At 33.7% G+C, this 15,970-nt stretch overlaps 1 protein-coding gene across 1 annotated transcript; it reads right to left on the bottom strand.

Annotated features, from left to right (window-relative positions):
* Window positions 1–1,086: 1,086 nt before the first annotated feature.
* LOC138309131 (U-scoloptoxin(11)-Ssd2a-like) lies at window positions 1,087–13,646 on the bottom strand. The gene is made up of 5 exons (XM_069250282.1): window positions 13,405–13,646; window positions 7,524–7,674; window positions 6,223–6,394; window positions 3,043–3,254; window positions 1,087–1,336 (listed from the first exon to the last, which is right to left on the bottom strand). Exons 2-5 carry the CDS (start codon window positions 7,656–7,658, stop codon window positions 1,127–1,129), a joined length of 729 nt encoding a protein of 242 aa, XP_069106383.1. The 5' UTR covers window positions 7,659–7,674; window positions 13,405–13,646; the 3' UTR covers window positions 1,087–1,126.
* Window positions 13,647–15,970: the final 2,324 nt, after the last annotated feature.

Genomic DNA, 15,970 nt, shown 5'->3' with positions numbered 1-15,970 from the left:
TGTCTGGTGGGCATTCTCATCCATCCAGGGAGGTAACTCAGTTTACATCAGAATGTTGTTTGAAGAATAACCGCGGTTAAGACACCGGGGGAGCTTATATGCCATATATACGAAAACTTCTAAACAAAACAAGTCTGCATTTCTTTATCGGATTTTATTGATGAAAATTGCATAAGGAATCAGGAATATCGTGATAAAGATGAAAAGTGCAGTTATTCAATATATACTAGTAGAGTGTATCAGCTGATTTAAAAATAATGTGACTCCCGTACTGTTATAGCCTAGCATGCACAGAAAAGATGAACATTCATAAACTCAATATTACTCTGCACGCGTTGGAAATACTACACGCAAATATGAACCTAAAGGTGCATCAATCGAACCAATTTAATATTACCAATGATAACAGTTTTGGTAAATGAGCACAGATTTGTCAAAACTGGATCAATGGTGGTGAAATAAAAAATCTTAATCTTCAGCAAAACTCGTCATGTAACGACATATTTATAAATATATAAGAACTAATTTTCTTATATGTGTGAAAGATATTGAGGATTTATGATACTCTGTGCAAAACGTCAGCTAACTAAGCATGAAGGATAATGCGGTATGTAAAAACGGTCATGGATAGTGCTTACATTGATTGTCATTGAGCGAAAAATGTATAAGATATAAAGTTTTCAATTTAGTAATGAAATAAATAGTAATCTGAATGATGACTTCTTTATGAAAGACGTTTCATCACGTCGTCAACGAGACAAATTAGCTAAAGTATATTTTTGCGTATTTTCTTCTCCAGTAGTATCCGGAACAATTTGTAGATTGCTATCAGGTTTTCAATTCTACAATCGTTATGATATTGTACATTAATTACTCACCGGTAAGTGAGAGAACGATCGAAGGCGGCGAGTTTTAAATCTATGACAAATGGGAGAAAAATTGTTTTCGTTTTAGTCAATTTAGATTTCTTAATACAAGGAAGACAACTCTCGGAAGAATCACTGGCATTGTCAAATAATAGACATTGTTAAATAATAGACATTGTCAATGACAGACATTGTCAAATAAAAGACATTGCCAAGTGAGGTGACCTTTGAACCTTTAATGATTGTTGGTTTTAGTAAGTCTAAACAGGACCGCTATTTTTTGTCGGCTGACAGTACATTGGGACATAGTGTCCTATATGGTCCAGAAGAGTCTTCATTTCCGGTTCTCGGTCGCTGGGACAACTGTTTCCGGCTGGGCATGCGCATTGAAATTCGTATCCAAGCGCTGCGTCATGCACTTTGTCTACGTAAATTTTGGAACACAGGGAATCATTCTTCTTACAAGTTTTCTGAAATGAAAGAAATGGCAACTCGGTCAATAACCATTCTGATCACCATTTTGTATCAGAATTCACGCAATCAGTACAAATTCGCTAAACTTTTGTATGTAAACCATTGATTGGCTTAGACCACAGAGGTCGTCGGATAAATTACAGGTACTGATGACGGAGTGAAACTAAGGGAAGTAACTGTAATAGATCAGAATGTCAGTATTGATTGAGTAAAACTAATTAGGGAAGTAACTGTAATATATCAGAATGTCAGTATTGATTGAGTAAAACTAATTAGGGAAGTAACTGTAAAATATCAGAATGTCAGTATTGATTGGGTAAAACTAATTAGGGAAGTAACTGTAATATATCAGAATGTCAGTATTGATTGAGTAAATCTAATCAGGGAAGTAACTGTAATATATCAGAATGTCAGTATTGATTGAGTAAAACTAAGGGAAGTAACTGTAATATATCAGAATGTCAGTATTGATTGAGTAAAACTAATTAGGGAAGTAACTGTAATATATCAGAATGTCAGTATTGATTGAGTAAAACTAATTAGGGAAGTAACTGTAATATATCAGAATGTCAGTATTGATTGAGTAAAACTAATTAGGGAAGTAACTGTAATATATCAGAATGTCAGTATTGATTGAGTAAAACTAATTAGGGAAGTAACTGTAATATATCAGAATGTCAGTATTGATTGAGTAAAACTAATCAGGGAAGTAACTGTAATATATCAGAATGTCAGTATTGATTGAGTAAAACTAATCAGGGAAGTAACTGTAATATATCAGAATGTCAGTATTGATTGAGTAAAACTAATTAGGGAAGTAACTGTAATATATCAGAATGTCAGTATTGATTGAGTAAAACTAATTAGGGAAGTAACTGTAATATATATCAGAATGTCAGTATTGATTGAGTAAAACTAATTAGGGAAGTAACTGTAATATATCAGAATGTCAGTATTGATTGAGTAAAACTAATTAGGGAAGTAACTGTAATATATCAGAATGTCAGTATTGATTGAGTAAAACTAATCAGGGAAGTAACTGTAATATATCAGAATGTCAGTATTGATTGAGTAAAACTAAGGGAAGTAACTGTAATATATCAGAATGTCAGTATTGATTGAGTAAAACTAATTAGGGAAGTAGCTGTAATATATCAGAATGTCAGTATTGATTGAGTAAAACTAAGGGAAGTAACTGTAATAGATCAGAATGGGATCACCATAACCATATTACTATACTATAGACATGCTCTGTGCGCAGTAACATTTTGGTATATCAGAATTACTTCCCTTTGTTGCGCTACGTCGTTAATGGTGAAGTGAAACAAAGCACAGTAACACAATTCGAAACATAGAAACAATGCTGATTACGTACTAAATATTCATTCTATAACTCATGGATATCTTGACAATAATTTTGATTTGCTGAAATTACTAATCAGTTTTACTTTATCTAAGGCAGATTGTATTATTTCATTTGGCAAACTCAATGTGCATATTTAGGTAATATTTGATACGAAACAATATCAAATCAAATGGATTAGCTATATTTAAAGTAATTGAAGTCTTTCTTGCCACTAAATATTTTGATCTTTGTCAGTTCACTAGAAGAAAGATCATTTGATTGACAATACAGGAAAATTAATCCATCCAATTTCCTACCCCGGAAGTAGTACTATTTTACAGTACCGGAAGTACGTACCTTCTTACAGTTGTACTCGTACATCCAAACTTTGTTACGTTTCCACCAGTTGGAGAGTTGGAAGACATTATTGGGACATTTACATCTAGCCATTGACATGTACACACGCCAATTCGAGGTCTCAGTTTCCATGACGACGGCTAGGTCGTCCTTTTGGCACGTGCGTTCTGGCATGACGGGAATGCAAAATCGGTACTGAACCAGCTGGTCGTCTGAAATTAATATCATAATAAGGTAAATTGTCATTATTTTTTTATTTGGAAAAGGACAAGTAAAAGAAAAAGTATCTTACTCTTACCAACTCTCTCATACTCACTCACTCTTCTTCTCACAAACAGTCACCCTCACTCTATGACCTTCACCCACTCACTTTCACTCTCTCACACCCTCACTCACACCAACACTCCCCCACTCATTCACACCCTTACTCTTCCTCACATCCTGACACTCTCTCACTCACTCACACTCTCTCTCTCTCACCCTAAATTACTTAGCCTCCTCCACTTTCTCACTCCCTCCTACACCCATTCTCACCGATTTTCACTCCCAAACCCATTCAATCTCACCCAGTCTACTTAAGGTTTTTCCAAAGGAACAGCTACTAATGAAGAGTGTACCCTAAAATACCCACAAAAGTAGGATCTTCCAATGTAGAACACATCTACCAGAGTCGAAGTATCCAGAGCAAAGTTTACAAAAGTAGATGTAAGTGTAGAATTCAACACTATAACAATCTACATCTGTATGAAGGTAAACCTACGGGAAGGCCAATCAGGGTTAAGGGGAGCTTTGATAACACGTTGTACATTGCGCATTTAATACAGTTTCCCAGTTAACTTTCATTATATGATACAAACCAAAAATCTTACTAAAGATTCATATTTACAATCGTTCAATATTCATTTCTTTTTCAATGTCAACGTTTACTATTTTGATTGAATTCGATTTTTTTACGTTTGCATAAATATGAATGTTTTATTTATTTTCGCTTCCTCCTGTTATCAGTAGATTGAAGGTAACTCTAGATCTGTACTTTATAGTATATTTACTTATTTCTTTCATACCTTTGGGTGTAATACTGGCTGGTCTAGAGCAATACACTCATGTCGCCTGAGGCTGTATTGCATGGCTACCCACGTTATTATTCATGTATGAAAAATTGACTTCCAGTCGTGGATTTCTTTGAATTTATTTCAAAATGGCGGGATATTATAGTTGTATAATTGCAAAAAAGTCGAGGTATGAAAGAAAAATACTCTTTCATAAATGAATATGAATGATAGGGATATTATACCTTCGGGATCACAAAATGTTGCAAAACCCTCGGGTTTGTGACCTCGGGTAGAATATCCCTATCCTTCATATCCACATATGGAAGAGTCTTATGTTATAGTGAGGAGACGAATTACAATTAATCCACTTATCGATAAGTACTAATCCATGTTAATTATCGCCGTCGATAGCGGCAGTTGACTAAATGGCTGCAGTACAGGTACGTGTAAAAATATCTCTACTGATGTACATTTTCGTTCAAATGTTATAAAGTTACAACATTGGATTATTAGTTTTATTACATGTATCTACTGAAGCCAATAACTAATATTATATATAAACTTTATTAATTTTAAATCGATTGAGAAACAAGTTATATAACTTATATAAATCACTCTCGATGGCCCGGATGTGCGGGAGAGTTTTTCTATCTTACTTGGGACCAAGCAAATTAAATGCTGTGTATCTACAAAAAAAACCTCTAGAATCTAGAAAACGAACAACATTGTTCCGTAAGACGCGACATATCTAAATTAATTTCTGAGCTATGAGGAACGCTTTAAAAGCCTAATTGATATATCATAGTCGGAGTACAGACGTGATAGATATAACAAACTAATTATATAAATACTAGCATAGTATACATAATACCGTTATGCTATAAATGAGGAATTCCATACAGTACAAGTATATTGATAAGATTTTTTTCACATATTTTTAATACTAAATTGTCTCCTCTTAATTTGAAACTTGAATATGTCTCACAGACAAAAAAAACATCAAGTCAAATTTAGTGACGCTTCAGTTCTCAATAGTCTAGAGACTAGTAGCCAGTCTACAGCACCATAATTTGTCACAAAGAACGAAGCTCGTTAGGAGTATACAGGCTAACGATAATGGTTTTCAGAGTTTATCTTTCATTGAGGGGCTTTTGGGTTTCCCAGTGCAGGCATTAGACAGTCACTGTACCATTTAACACCCACTCCCTGTAGAACTCATTAGGCAATGCGAGCTGTCACAAGGGAAATAGTGATATGGTTATCACAATACAAAATGTAACAACCGTTTCCATGATTACAACATTGAGTTTATCTACTACTATGGACGTCCACGTGACCAGGTATTAGTTATTGAGAATAGCTTAGATGGAAAATCACATGATATATCAAATATTATGTAAATATTAAAGATGTTCCACCGCCGACGAATCAAATTTTTCTTCAGTTACAAAAGTTACTTAACATCACTTCCACCATTGAAAACATCGAACTTCTATTTTAAAGATGCTCCACCGCCTACAAATGGTATTTTTTCATTATCAAAAACAAGAGCAGACGATTTAGCATTTTACTTCCGTTACAAAAGTTACTTACTTTACACCATTACCAACATGGAAAAGTTTAAGCTTCTAATTTTTCTTCAAGTTAAAAATATGAAAAATAATTAATTGCATCCCGAAAAAATTCCTTGGCACTATATGCTATATGGAATGAAGTACTGATTGCGCATGTACCAAAGGCAAAACAAATTATTTTGTATTATTTATTGTGTTAATTAGACATATATATATATACAATTAAACACCTATTATTGTTCAAATAATGAATATCATTTATGCTCTGTCAGCGGTGGAACATCTTTAATTCAAGATGAAAAAAAATAACTGGGCCTTATTGCGTCCCTTAAAAATTCCATGGTGCCACGCCCTATATGTACTTATTGCGCATGCACAAAAAGCAAAATTATTTTTTTACATGTTTCTTTGTGTTTATTAGACACACATATACAAATTAAACATCGGTTATTGTTCAAAGTATGGGTATCGTTTATGTTCTGTCGGCGGTGGAGCATCTTTAAATGTATGTAATGTTTTACAGGGATGAAAAATCGTCATCGATTGATACTTACGCCGTTCGTAGTGCGCCCACGTCATTGATTGGTTGTCGTTGTCATTCCATTCCTCCGAACATCCAGGACATTGACAGTGAACGCCATCACTGAACGTTTGGTTGCCAGGATACCTGAGGATTGTACTACACACGTGACGGTTTGAGCGGCATTTGTCTACTCTCGATTTCACCTGAAGCAAAAGATGGCCATATTGGTTAGAGCGTAATGACATAGCGTTAAAAATAACAATTTATTTACTGTTACAATCCTCGATATTCCAGGGGTTACTATCACTGTTACAATCCTCGATATTCCAGGGGTTACTATTACTGTTGTCCTCAATTCTCTAAGTGTTACTTTGTCCGCTAAACCTGCCTATATTATTAGGCTTATCGAATTTTTTGTTTTGTTTTGCCTTATATCTGTTACGCAATTTAAAAAAAAAAAACAACAACAAAAAACAAGCCTAATAATATAGGCAGGTTTAGCGGACTAAAGGTTACTATCACTGACGTTATATCCACCCCATCATCGATACTCCAGGGGTTACTATTACTATCGTTTTATCCTCCCATGGTCTACTTCATAGTCCAGAGGTGGATATTTCGTCAGCAATAGTAACCCCTGGTGTATTTAAGATGGGTGTGGACATACCGTCAGAGATAGTAACCCCTGGAGTATCGAAGATGTATTGAAACCAACACACTTTTTTCCGTGTATTTCGCGGCCGCTTGGAATTCGCCAAAACAAATTATCGCGTAAAAGATTCAATCACAAGTACAAGTGTTTTACAGATAAATCGTGAAATGAAATGCCCTTAACAGTGACGTTGGAAGGTTTAAGTAACTGGAATTTCGTTTCAAGAAAGACAACTCTCATTACCTCAATATAATATTCCCATGGTCGATGCCTTGTACATCGTGTGTATATTGTAGACTATTTTACAGACGTAGCTATATTGCAGCTATGAGCACAATTTCAACACATAGGGTGAGTGGGAGGAGTTAAAATATTGTAATATTGTTTTCATTATACAAGATATATTTTAGCGGTAGAATGTTGCATGCATTTACATATAGCTAGTCTTTGTAGTTTAAATGTTGGTCTTTGGCAATTGCATAGATGGCTTTTAAATCAAGTCAGTTTCTTTATTGCACCAACACCTACATTTTGACCTTGTGATACATTTAAGTGCAACTATTAATTTTGAAAATGATAGGTCATAGGGCACGTTTCAGCGTAAAGTAAAATATTGAACAATTCAATAAAGTATTTGTTGATTTTTCTTTTGTAAAGAATAAAATGAAATTGCTACATACAGGGGTTGTACCGAATCCGTCCATTGGTTCGTCTATACTCGAGAAATCGAACATATCCGTGTCCTCGGCAGAGCTCAGAACAGTTACCATAGCAACCGCGACCCACAGGGAAAGTAACTCTGGTTTGCGCTTCATTGTTGTACTACAATCCCTGTGGACAGAGTAATCGATTATTGGTCAAAATTCCATTCTTTGTTCTCATTGGTTCAAATTTAAAGGACAACTTTCTATAAACTATAACATTCTTGGTTTAAACAATATTTTTATTCAATTCAATAACGATACAGTACAGTATACATGTCAAAAAGGTTGGATACAGAAACAAGTACAATGTACTCATGTTAATCCGTCTCCATATATATATATATCTTATAACCAATAGGACAGTACTGATGTCAGAGTTTTCAGTGCTAATTATACAGTGATTCGGTAGGGAAAGGGAAGGGTGCAGGAATTGATAAGAGAAAAATGGAGTTTATTTTTCAACCATACAAAACCAGAGATTTGTTGATAAATCGGCCATAGTTTGATCATTAGTAAAACTAACACTGCTTTTTGATAAGGCTCAAAATTCCATCAGTCGCTCAAACCGTTTCAAGTAGATATGAATTATAAATACATATGTATCTATCAGAACTACTCTACTGTCAATCTTAAAACCAATCTGATCTTTTTCGTATATTGGTTATAAACTCATGACCCGTTCATAACATTCTTGCTCCAAGATCATACATGTAAAACAACCTCTGCCAATCGACAATAAGGTAAGTTTTTGTAACGTCGACTGTGATTGGCTTTTATCAGTCCTTTATAGGTCATCCTTGATATTTCAGGGGTCACTGTCACAGTTGTTATATAACGACAGTGAAAGTAAACCCTTGATAATGGAGGATGTTAATAGGCAAGCATCGTTTAAACGTCATTTATATGTAATATATAGCTGCTGAGTCTGTCCATTATAGACAAGTGTCCTTTACAGCAGGCTGACTACATTTATATGTAGTATATAGCTGCTGAGTCTGTCCATTATAGACAAGTGTCCTTTACAGCAGGCTGACTACATTTATATGTAGTATATAGCTGCTGAGTCTGTCCATTATAGACAAGTGTCCTTTACAGCAGGCTGACTACATTTATATGTAGTATATAGCTGCTGAGTCTGTCCATTACAGACAAGTGTCCTTTACAGCAGGCTGACTACATTTATATGTAGTATATAGCTGCTGAGTCTGTCCATTATAGACAAGTGTCATTTACAGCAGGCTGACTACATTTATATGTAGTATATAGCTGCTGAGTCTGTCCATTATAGACAAGTGTCCTTTACAGCAGGCTGACTACATTTATATGTAGTATATAGCTGCTGAGTCTGTCCATTATAGACAAGTGTCCTTTACAGCAGGCTGACTACATTTATATGTATAGTATATAGCTGCTGAGTCTGTCCATTATAGACAAGTGTCCTTTACAGCAGGCTGACTACATTTATATGTATAGTATATAGCTGCTGAGTCTGTCCATTATAGACAAGTGTCCTTTACAGCAGGATGACTACATTTATATGTATAGTATATAGCTGCTGAGTCTGTCCATTATAGACAAGTGTCCTTTACAGCAGGCTGACTACATTTATATGTAGTATATAGCTGCTGAGTCTGTCCATTATAGACAAGTGTCCTTTACAGCAGGCTGACTACATTTATATGTAGTAGTATATAGCTGCTGAGTCTGTCCATTACAGACAAGTGTCCTTTACAGCAGGCTGACTACATTTATATGTAGTATATAGCTGCTGAGTCTGTCCATTATAGACAAGTGTCCTTTACAGCAGGCTGACTACATTTATATGTAGTATATAGCTGCTGAGTCTGTCCATTATAGACAAGTGTCCTTTACAGCAGGCTGACTACATTTATATGTATAGTATATAGCTGCTGAGTCTGTCCATTACAGACAAGTGTCCTTTACAGCAGGCTGACTACATTTATATGTAGTATATAGCTGCTGAGTCTGTCCATTATAGACAAGTGTCATTTACAGCAGGCTGACTACATTTATATGTAGTATATAGCTGCTGAGTCTGTCCATTATAGACAAGTGTCCTTTACAGCAGGCTGACTACATTTATATATATAGTATATAGCTGCTGAGTCTGTCCATTATAGACAAGTGTCCTTTACAGCAGGCTGACTACATTTATATGTAGTATATAGCTGCTGAGTCTGTCCATTATAGACAAGTGTCCTTTACAGCAGGCTGACTACATTTATATGTAGTATATAGCTGCTGAGTCTGTCCATTATAGACAAGTGTCATTTACAGCAGGCTGACTACATTTATATGTAGTATATACCTGCTGAGTCTGTCCATTATAGACAAGTGTCCTTTACAGCAGGCTGACTACATTTATATGTAGTATATACCTGCTGAGTCTGTCCATTATAGACAAGTGTCATTTACAGCAGGCTGACTACATTTATATTAGTAGTATATAGCTGCTGAGTCTGTCCATTATATAGACAAGTGTCCTTTACAGCAGGCTGACTACATTTATATGTAGTATATACCTGCTGAGTCTGTCCATTATAGACAAGTGTCCTTTACAGCAGGCTGACTACATTTATATGTAGTATATAGCTGCTGAGTCTGTCCATTATAGACAAGTGTCCTTTACAGCAGGCTGACTACATTTATATGTAGTATATACCTGCTGAGTCTGTCCATTATAGACAAGTGTCATTTACAGCAGGCTGACTACATTTATATGTAGTATATAGCTGCTGAGTCTGTCTATTATAGACAAGTGTCCTTTACAGCAGCTGACTACATTTATATATAGTATATAGCTGAGTCTGTCCATTACAGACAAGTGTCCTTTACAGCAGGCTGACTACATTTATATATAGTATATAGCTGCTGAGTCTGTCCATTATAGACAAGTGTCCTTTACAGCAGGCTGACTACATTTATATGTAGTATATAGCTGCTGAGTCTGTCCATTATAGACAAGTGTCCTTTACAGCAGGTGACTACATTTATATTATGTATATATAGCTGCTGAGTCTGTCCATTACAGACAAGTGTCCTTTTACAGCAGGCTGACTACATTTATATGTAGTATATAGCTGCTGAGTCTGTCCATTATAGACAAGTGTCCTTTACAGCAGGCTGACTACATTTATATGTAGTATATAGCTGCTGAGTCTGTCCATTATAGACAAGTGTCCTTTACAGCAGGCTGACTACATTTATATATAGTATATAGCTGCTGAGTCTGTCCATTATAGACAAGTGTCCTTTACAGCAGGCTGACTACATTTATATGTAGTATATAGCTGCTGAGTCTGTCCATTATAGACAAGTGTCCTTTACAGCAGGCTGACTACATTTATATGTAGTATATAGCTGCTGAGTCTGTCCATTATAGACAAGTGTCCTTTACAGCAGGCTGACTACATTTATATGTAGTATATAGCTGCTGAGTCTGTCCATTATAGACAAGTGTCCTTTACAGCAGGCTGACTACATTTATATTATATAGCTGCTGAGTCTGTCCAGTTATAGACAAGTGTCCTTTAGCAGCTGACTGAGTAATATAGCTGCTGAGTCTGTCCATTATAGACAAGTGTCCTTTACAGCAGGCTGACTACATTTATATATATATAGCTGCTAGTCTGTCCATTATCCTTTACAGCAGGCTGACTACATTTATATGAGTATAGCTGCTGAGTCTGTCCATTATAGACAAGTGTCCTTTACAGCAGGCTGACTACATTTATATGTAGATATAGCTGCAGAGTCTGTCCATTATAGACAATGTCTGAGCAGGCTGTCCATTATAGTAGTAAATAGTGCTCCCATTTACAGCAGGCTGACTACATTTATATGTATAGTATATAGCTGCTGAGTCTGTCCATTATAGACAAGTGTCCTTTACAGCAGGCTGACTACATTTATATGTATATATAGCTGTGAGTCTGTCCATTATAGACAAGTGTCCTTTACAGCAGGCTGACTACATTTTATATGTAGTATATAGCTGCTGAGTCTGTCCATTATAGACAAGTGTCCTTTACAGCAGGCTGACTACATTTATTTGTAGTATATATAGCTGCTGAGTCTGTCCATTATAGACAAGTGTCCTTTACAGCAGGCTGACTACATTTATATGTAGTATATAGCTGCTGAGTCTGTCCATTATAGACAAGTGTCCTTTACAGCAGGCTGACTACATTTATATGACTATCATTTATATTATAGACAAGTGTCACTTTACAGCAGGCTGACACATTTATATGTAGTATAGCTGCTGAGTCTGTCCATTATAGACAAGTGTCCTTTACAGCAGGCTGACTACATTTATATGTAGTATATAGCTGCTGAGTCTGTCCATTATAGACAAGTGTCCTTTACAGCAGGCTGACTACATTTATATGTAGTCAAATAGCTGCTGAGATCTGTCCATTATAGACAAGTGTCCTTTACAGCAGAGCTGACTACATTTATAAAGTAGGTATATAGCTTGCAGAGTTCTTCCATTATAGACTGTGTCCTTTGACAGCAGGCTGGACTACATTTATAATGTAGTATATAGCCTGCTGAGACCTGTCCATTATAGACAAGTGTCCCATTTACAGCAGGCTGACTACATTTATATGTTTAGTATATAGCTGCTGAGGTCTGTCCATTATAGACAAATGTCCTTTACAGCAGGCTGACTACATTTATATGTAGTAGTCATATAGCTGCTGAGTCTGTCCATTATAGACAAGAGTGTCCTTTACAGCAGCTGACTACATTTAATATGTAAGTATTTAATAGCTGCTGAGTACTCTGTCCATTATAGACAAGTGTCCTTTACAGCAGGCTGACTACATTTATATGTAGTATATTAGCTGCTGAGTCTGTCCATTATAGACAAGTGTCCTTTACAGCAGGCTGACTACATTTATATGTAGTATATAGCTGCTGAGTCTGTCCATTATAGACAAGTGTCCTTTACAGCAGGCTGACTACATTTATATGTAGTATATAGCTGCTGAGTCTGTCCATTATAGACAAGTGTCCTTTACAGCAGGCTGACTACATTTATATGTAGTATATAGCTGCTGAGTCTGTCCATTATAGACAAGTGTCCTTTACAGCAGGCTGACTACATTTATATGTAGTATATATAGCTGCTGAGTCTGTCCATTATAGACAAGTGTCCTTTACAGCAGGCTGACTACATTTATATGTAGTATATAGCTGCTGAGTCTGTCCATTATAGACAAGTGTCCTTTACAGCAGGCTGACTACATTTATACTGTAGTATATAGCTGCTGAGTCTGTCCATTATAGACAAGTGTCCTTTACAGCAGGCTGACTACATTTATATGTATATTATATAGCTGCTGAGTCTGTCCATTATAGACAAGTGTCCTTTACAGCAGGCTGACTACATTTTTCTAAACGTCCACATGAACATATATTTCATTATTTAATATTATGTACATGTAGTTTGGAGAGTATGGCTGCGAATGATGACATAACCAATACCCTTGTTCGAGATAACAAATATCAAACATAAATAATGTCTATATTCTGTCACATATATATATATATATATCTGCAGTCAGATACCCCCTCTACCCACACACACACATACACAAAATGTTAAACATATGTACCGAGGATGTAGATAGAGTATTGTTGATGACGAAAGTGTCACCCTATCCCCAATCCGACGTCCATTTATAGAAAGTCGTAGATTGGATCCATACCCTATTTTCATCGTTGGCTTATTGTTTTCATTTCGTGGTACTCGGCGTTACTATTCCTATTATATAAAAATTCATTTTCATCTTAAGAACACTTATAAACTTAAATCTTCATTCCTCACCTAAAAATGATCTAAACACTTATCATATCGTCACAAAGTCCACTCCAAATCGATCATCGTCTTCCTCGCCATTCCCTGACTATATCCCCGTAACATCCGCCATCCTTACCACCATTGTGTCCTGTGGAAGTTTAGGTACAGATGCTGAGCTTTACAGCCGATCGATATTTTCCCATCTCCTCGGAAATTTCCGGCAGCAGAAAAAAATCGATTTTCATTTATGTCGGCACATGGGCAAACTTCGGCTAACATTAATCCGAATTATCCTGAAATAATTTTGATATATGATATTTTGTGCTGTGTATTGAATTATAATAATACATCATAATGTCGAATGACCATAAATATATACACTATACATAGATATATACACTATACATAGATATATACACTATACATAGATATATACACTATACCTAGATATATACACTATACATAGATATATACACTATACATAGCATATATACAACACTATACATAGATATATACACTATACCTAGATATATACTATACTATATATATAGATATATATACATATATACACTATACATAGATATATACACTATATATAGATATACTACACTCATACATAGATGTATACACTATAGCCTAAGATATAATAACACTATATATAGATATATAACACTATACATATAGATATATACACTATACATAGAATATATACACTATACATAGATATATACACTATACATAGTGATATATACACACTATACATAGATATATACACTCTACATAGATATATACACTATAACATAGAAATATACACTATACATAAGATATATCACTATACATAGATATATACACTACACCATCACTTTAGATATATACACTTTCATCCGAGATATATACACACTAAACCTAGATATATACACTATACATAGATATATACCACTATAAATAGATATATAAGGCACTATATAATACACTATACACTATATAAATATATACACACTATACATAGATATATACACACTATAACATAGATCATATACACTATACAAGAGATATTATACACCTATATATAGATATATTTATACACTATACATAGATATATACACGTATACTTTAATATATACACTATATATATAGATATATCACATAGAACATAAATACTATTACACTAGATATATACACTATACATAGGATCTATACACTTAATATAAGATATATATACACTATACATAGATATATACACTATACATATGATATATACACTAACTAGACATAGATATATACACACTATAAATAGATAAATACACGTTATACATAGATATTATACACTAAATAAAGATATATACACTATGACATAGATAAAAACACTATAAATAGATATATACACTACATATATAATATCACACTATAGATGATATACACTTATATATAGATATATTACAGCTATACATAGATATATATAACACTATACGTAGATATATACACTATACATAGATATATACAACTATATAAAGATAATATATACACTAAACATAGATATATATACTATACGTAGATATATACACTATACAAAGAAATATACACTAATATTATAATATATATACACTATACATATTTATACTGATATATATACACTATACATAGATATATACACTATAAATAGATATATATATACACTATAACATAGAAAAATATATCATAACATAGATATATAGCGACTATACAAAGATATACACTATACATAGATATATATACACTATACATAATATATAACACTATAACATAGAGAAATACACTATACATAGATTTATATACACTATACATAGATATAATACACTATCATAGATATATAACGCTTATACATTGATATAATACACTATACATAAGATAAAAGTACAATACATAGATATATACACTAATACATAGAAATAAATATACACTATACATAGATATATACACTATACTAGATATATACACCTATATTCACTAGATATAGTACACTATACATAGATATATACACTATACATAGATTAATACACTATACATAGATATATACACTTTACAAAGATATATACATATATATAGATGGTATACATTTATACATAGATATATAGTACACTATACATAGATATATAAACACTATACATAGATATATACACTATACATAGATATATACACTATACATAGATATATACACTATACATAGATATTTACACTCATATATAGACTATATATATACACTATACATAGATATCTACACTATACATAGATATTTACACATATACATAGCATATATACACTATATATAGATATATATACTATATATAGATATATATTACACTATACATAGATATATATACACTATATATAAGATATAATCACATATAAAAAAGATATAATTACACTATAACATAGATATATACACTATACTATAGATATATATACACCTATACATAGATATATACACTATACATAGATATATACACTATACATAGATATATACACTATACATAGATATATACACTATACATAGATATATACACTATACATAGAAATATACACTATACATATAGATACTACACACTATACATAG

The sequence above is a fragment of the Argopecten irradians genome, chromosome 15 (assembly GCF_041381155.1).
Source record: "Argopecten irradians isolate NY chromosome 15, Ai_NY, whole genome shotgun sequence".
NCBI classification, from domain to species: domain Eukaryota; kingdom Metazoa; phylum Mollusca; class Bivalvia; order Pectinida; family Pectinidae; genus Argopecten; species Argopecten irradians.
Note: the sequence above shows the minus strand (reverse complement) of the source record. Positions and strands in the feature narration are given on the sequence as shown.

What these genes read in the sequence shown, in the direction of transcription:
- LOC138309131 (XM_069250282.1), bottom strand. Translation starts at nt 7,658, where the DNA reads ATGAAGCGCAAACCAGAGTTACTTTCCCTGTGGGTCGCGGTTGCTATG. An exon ending in ACGGATTCGGTACAACCCCT is followed by an intron (nt 6,395 to 7,523) that starts GTATGTAGCAAT and finishes CTTTTGCTTCAG; the next exon opens with GTGAAATCGAGAGTAGACAA. An exon ending in ACGAGTACAACTGTAAGAAG is followed by an intron (nt 1,337 to 3,042) that starts GTACGTACTTCC and finishes CTTTCATTTCAG; the next exon opens with AAAACTTGTAAGAAGAATGA.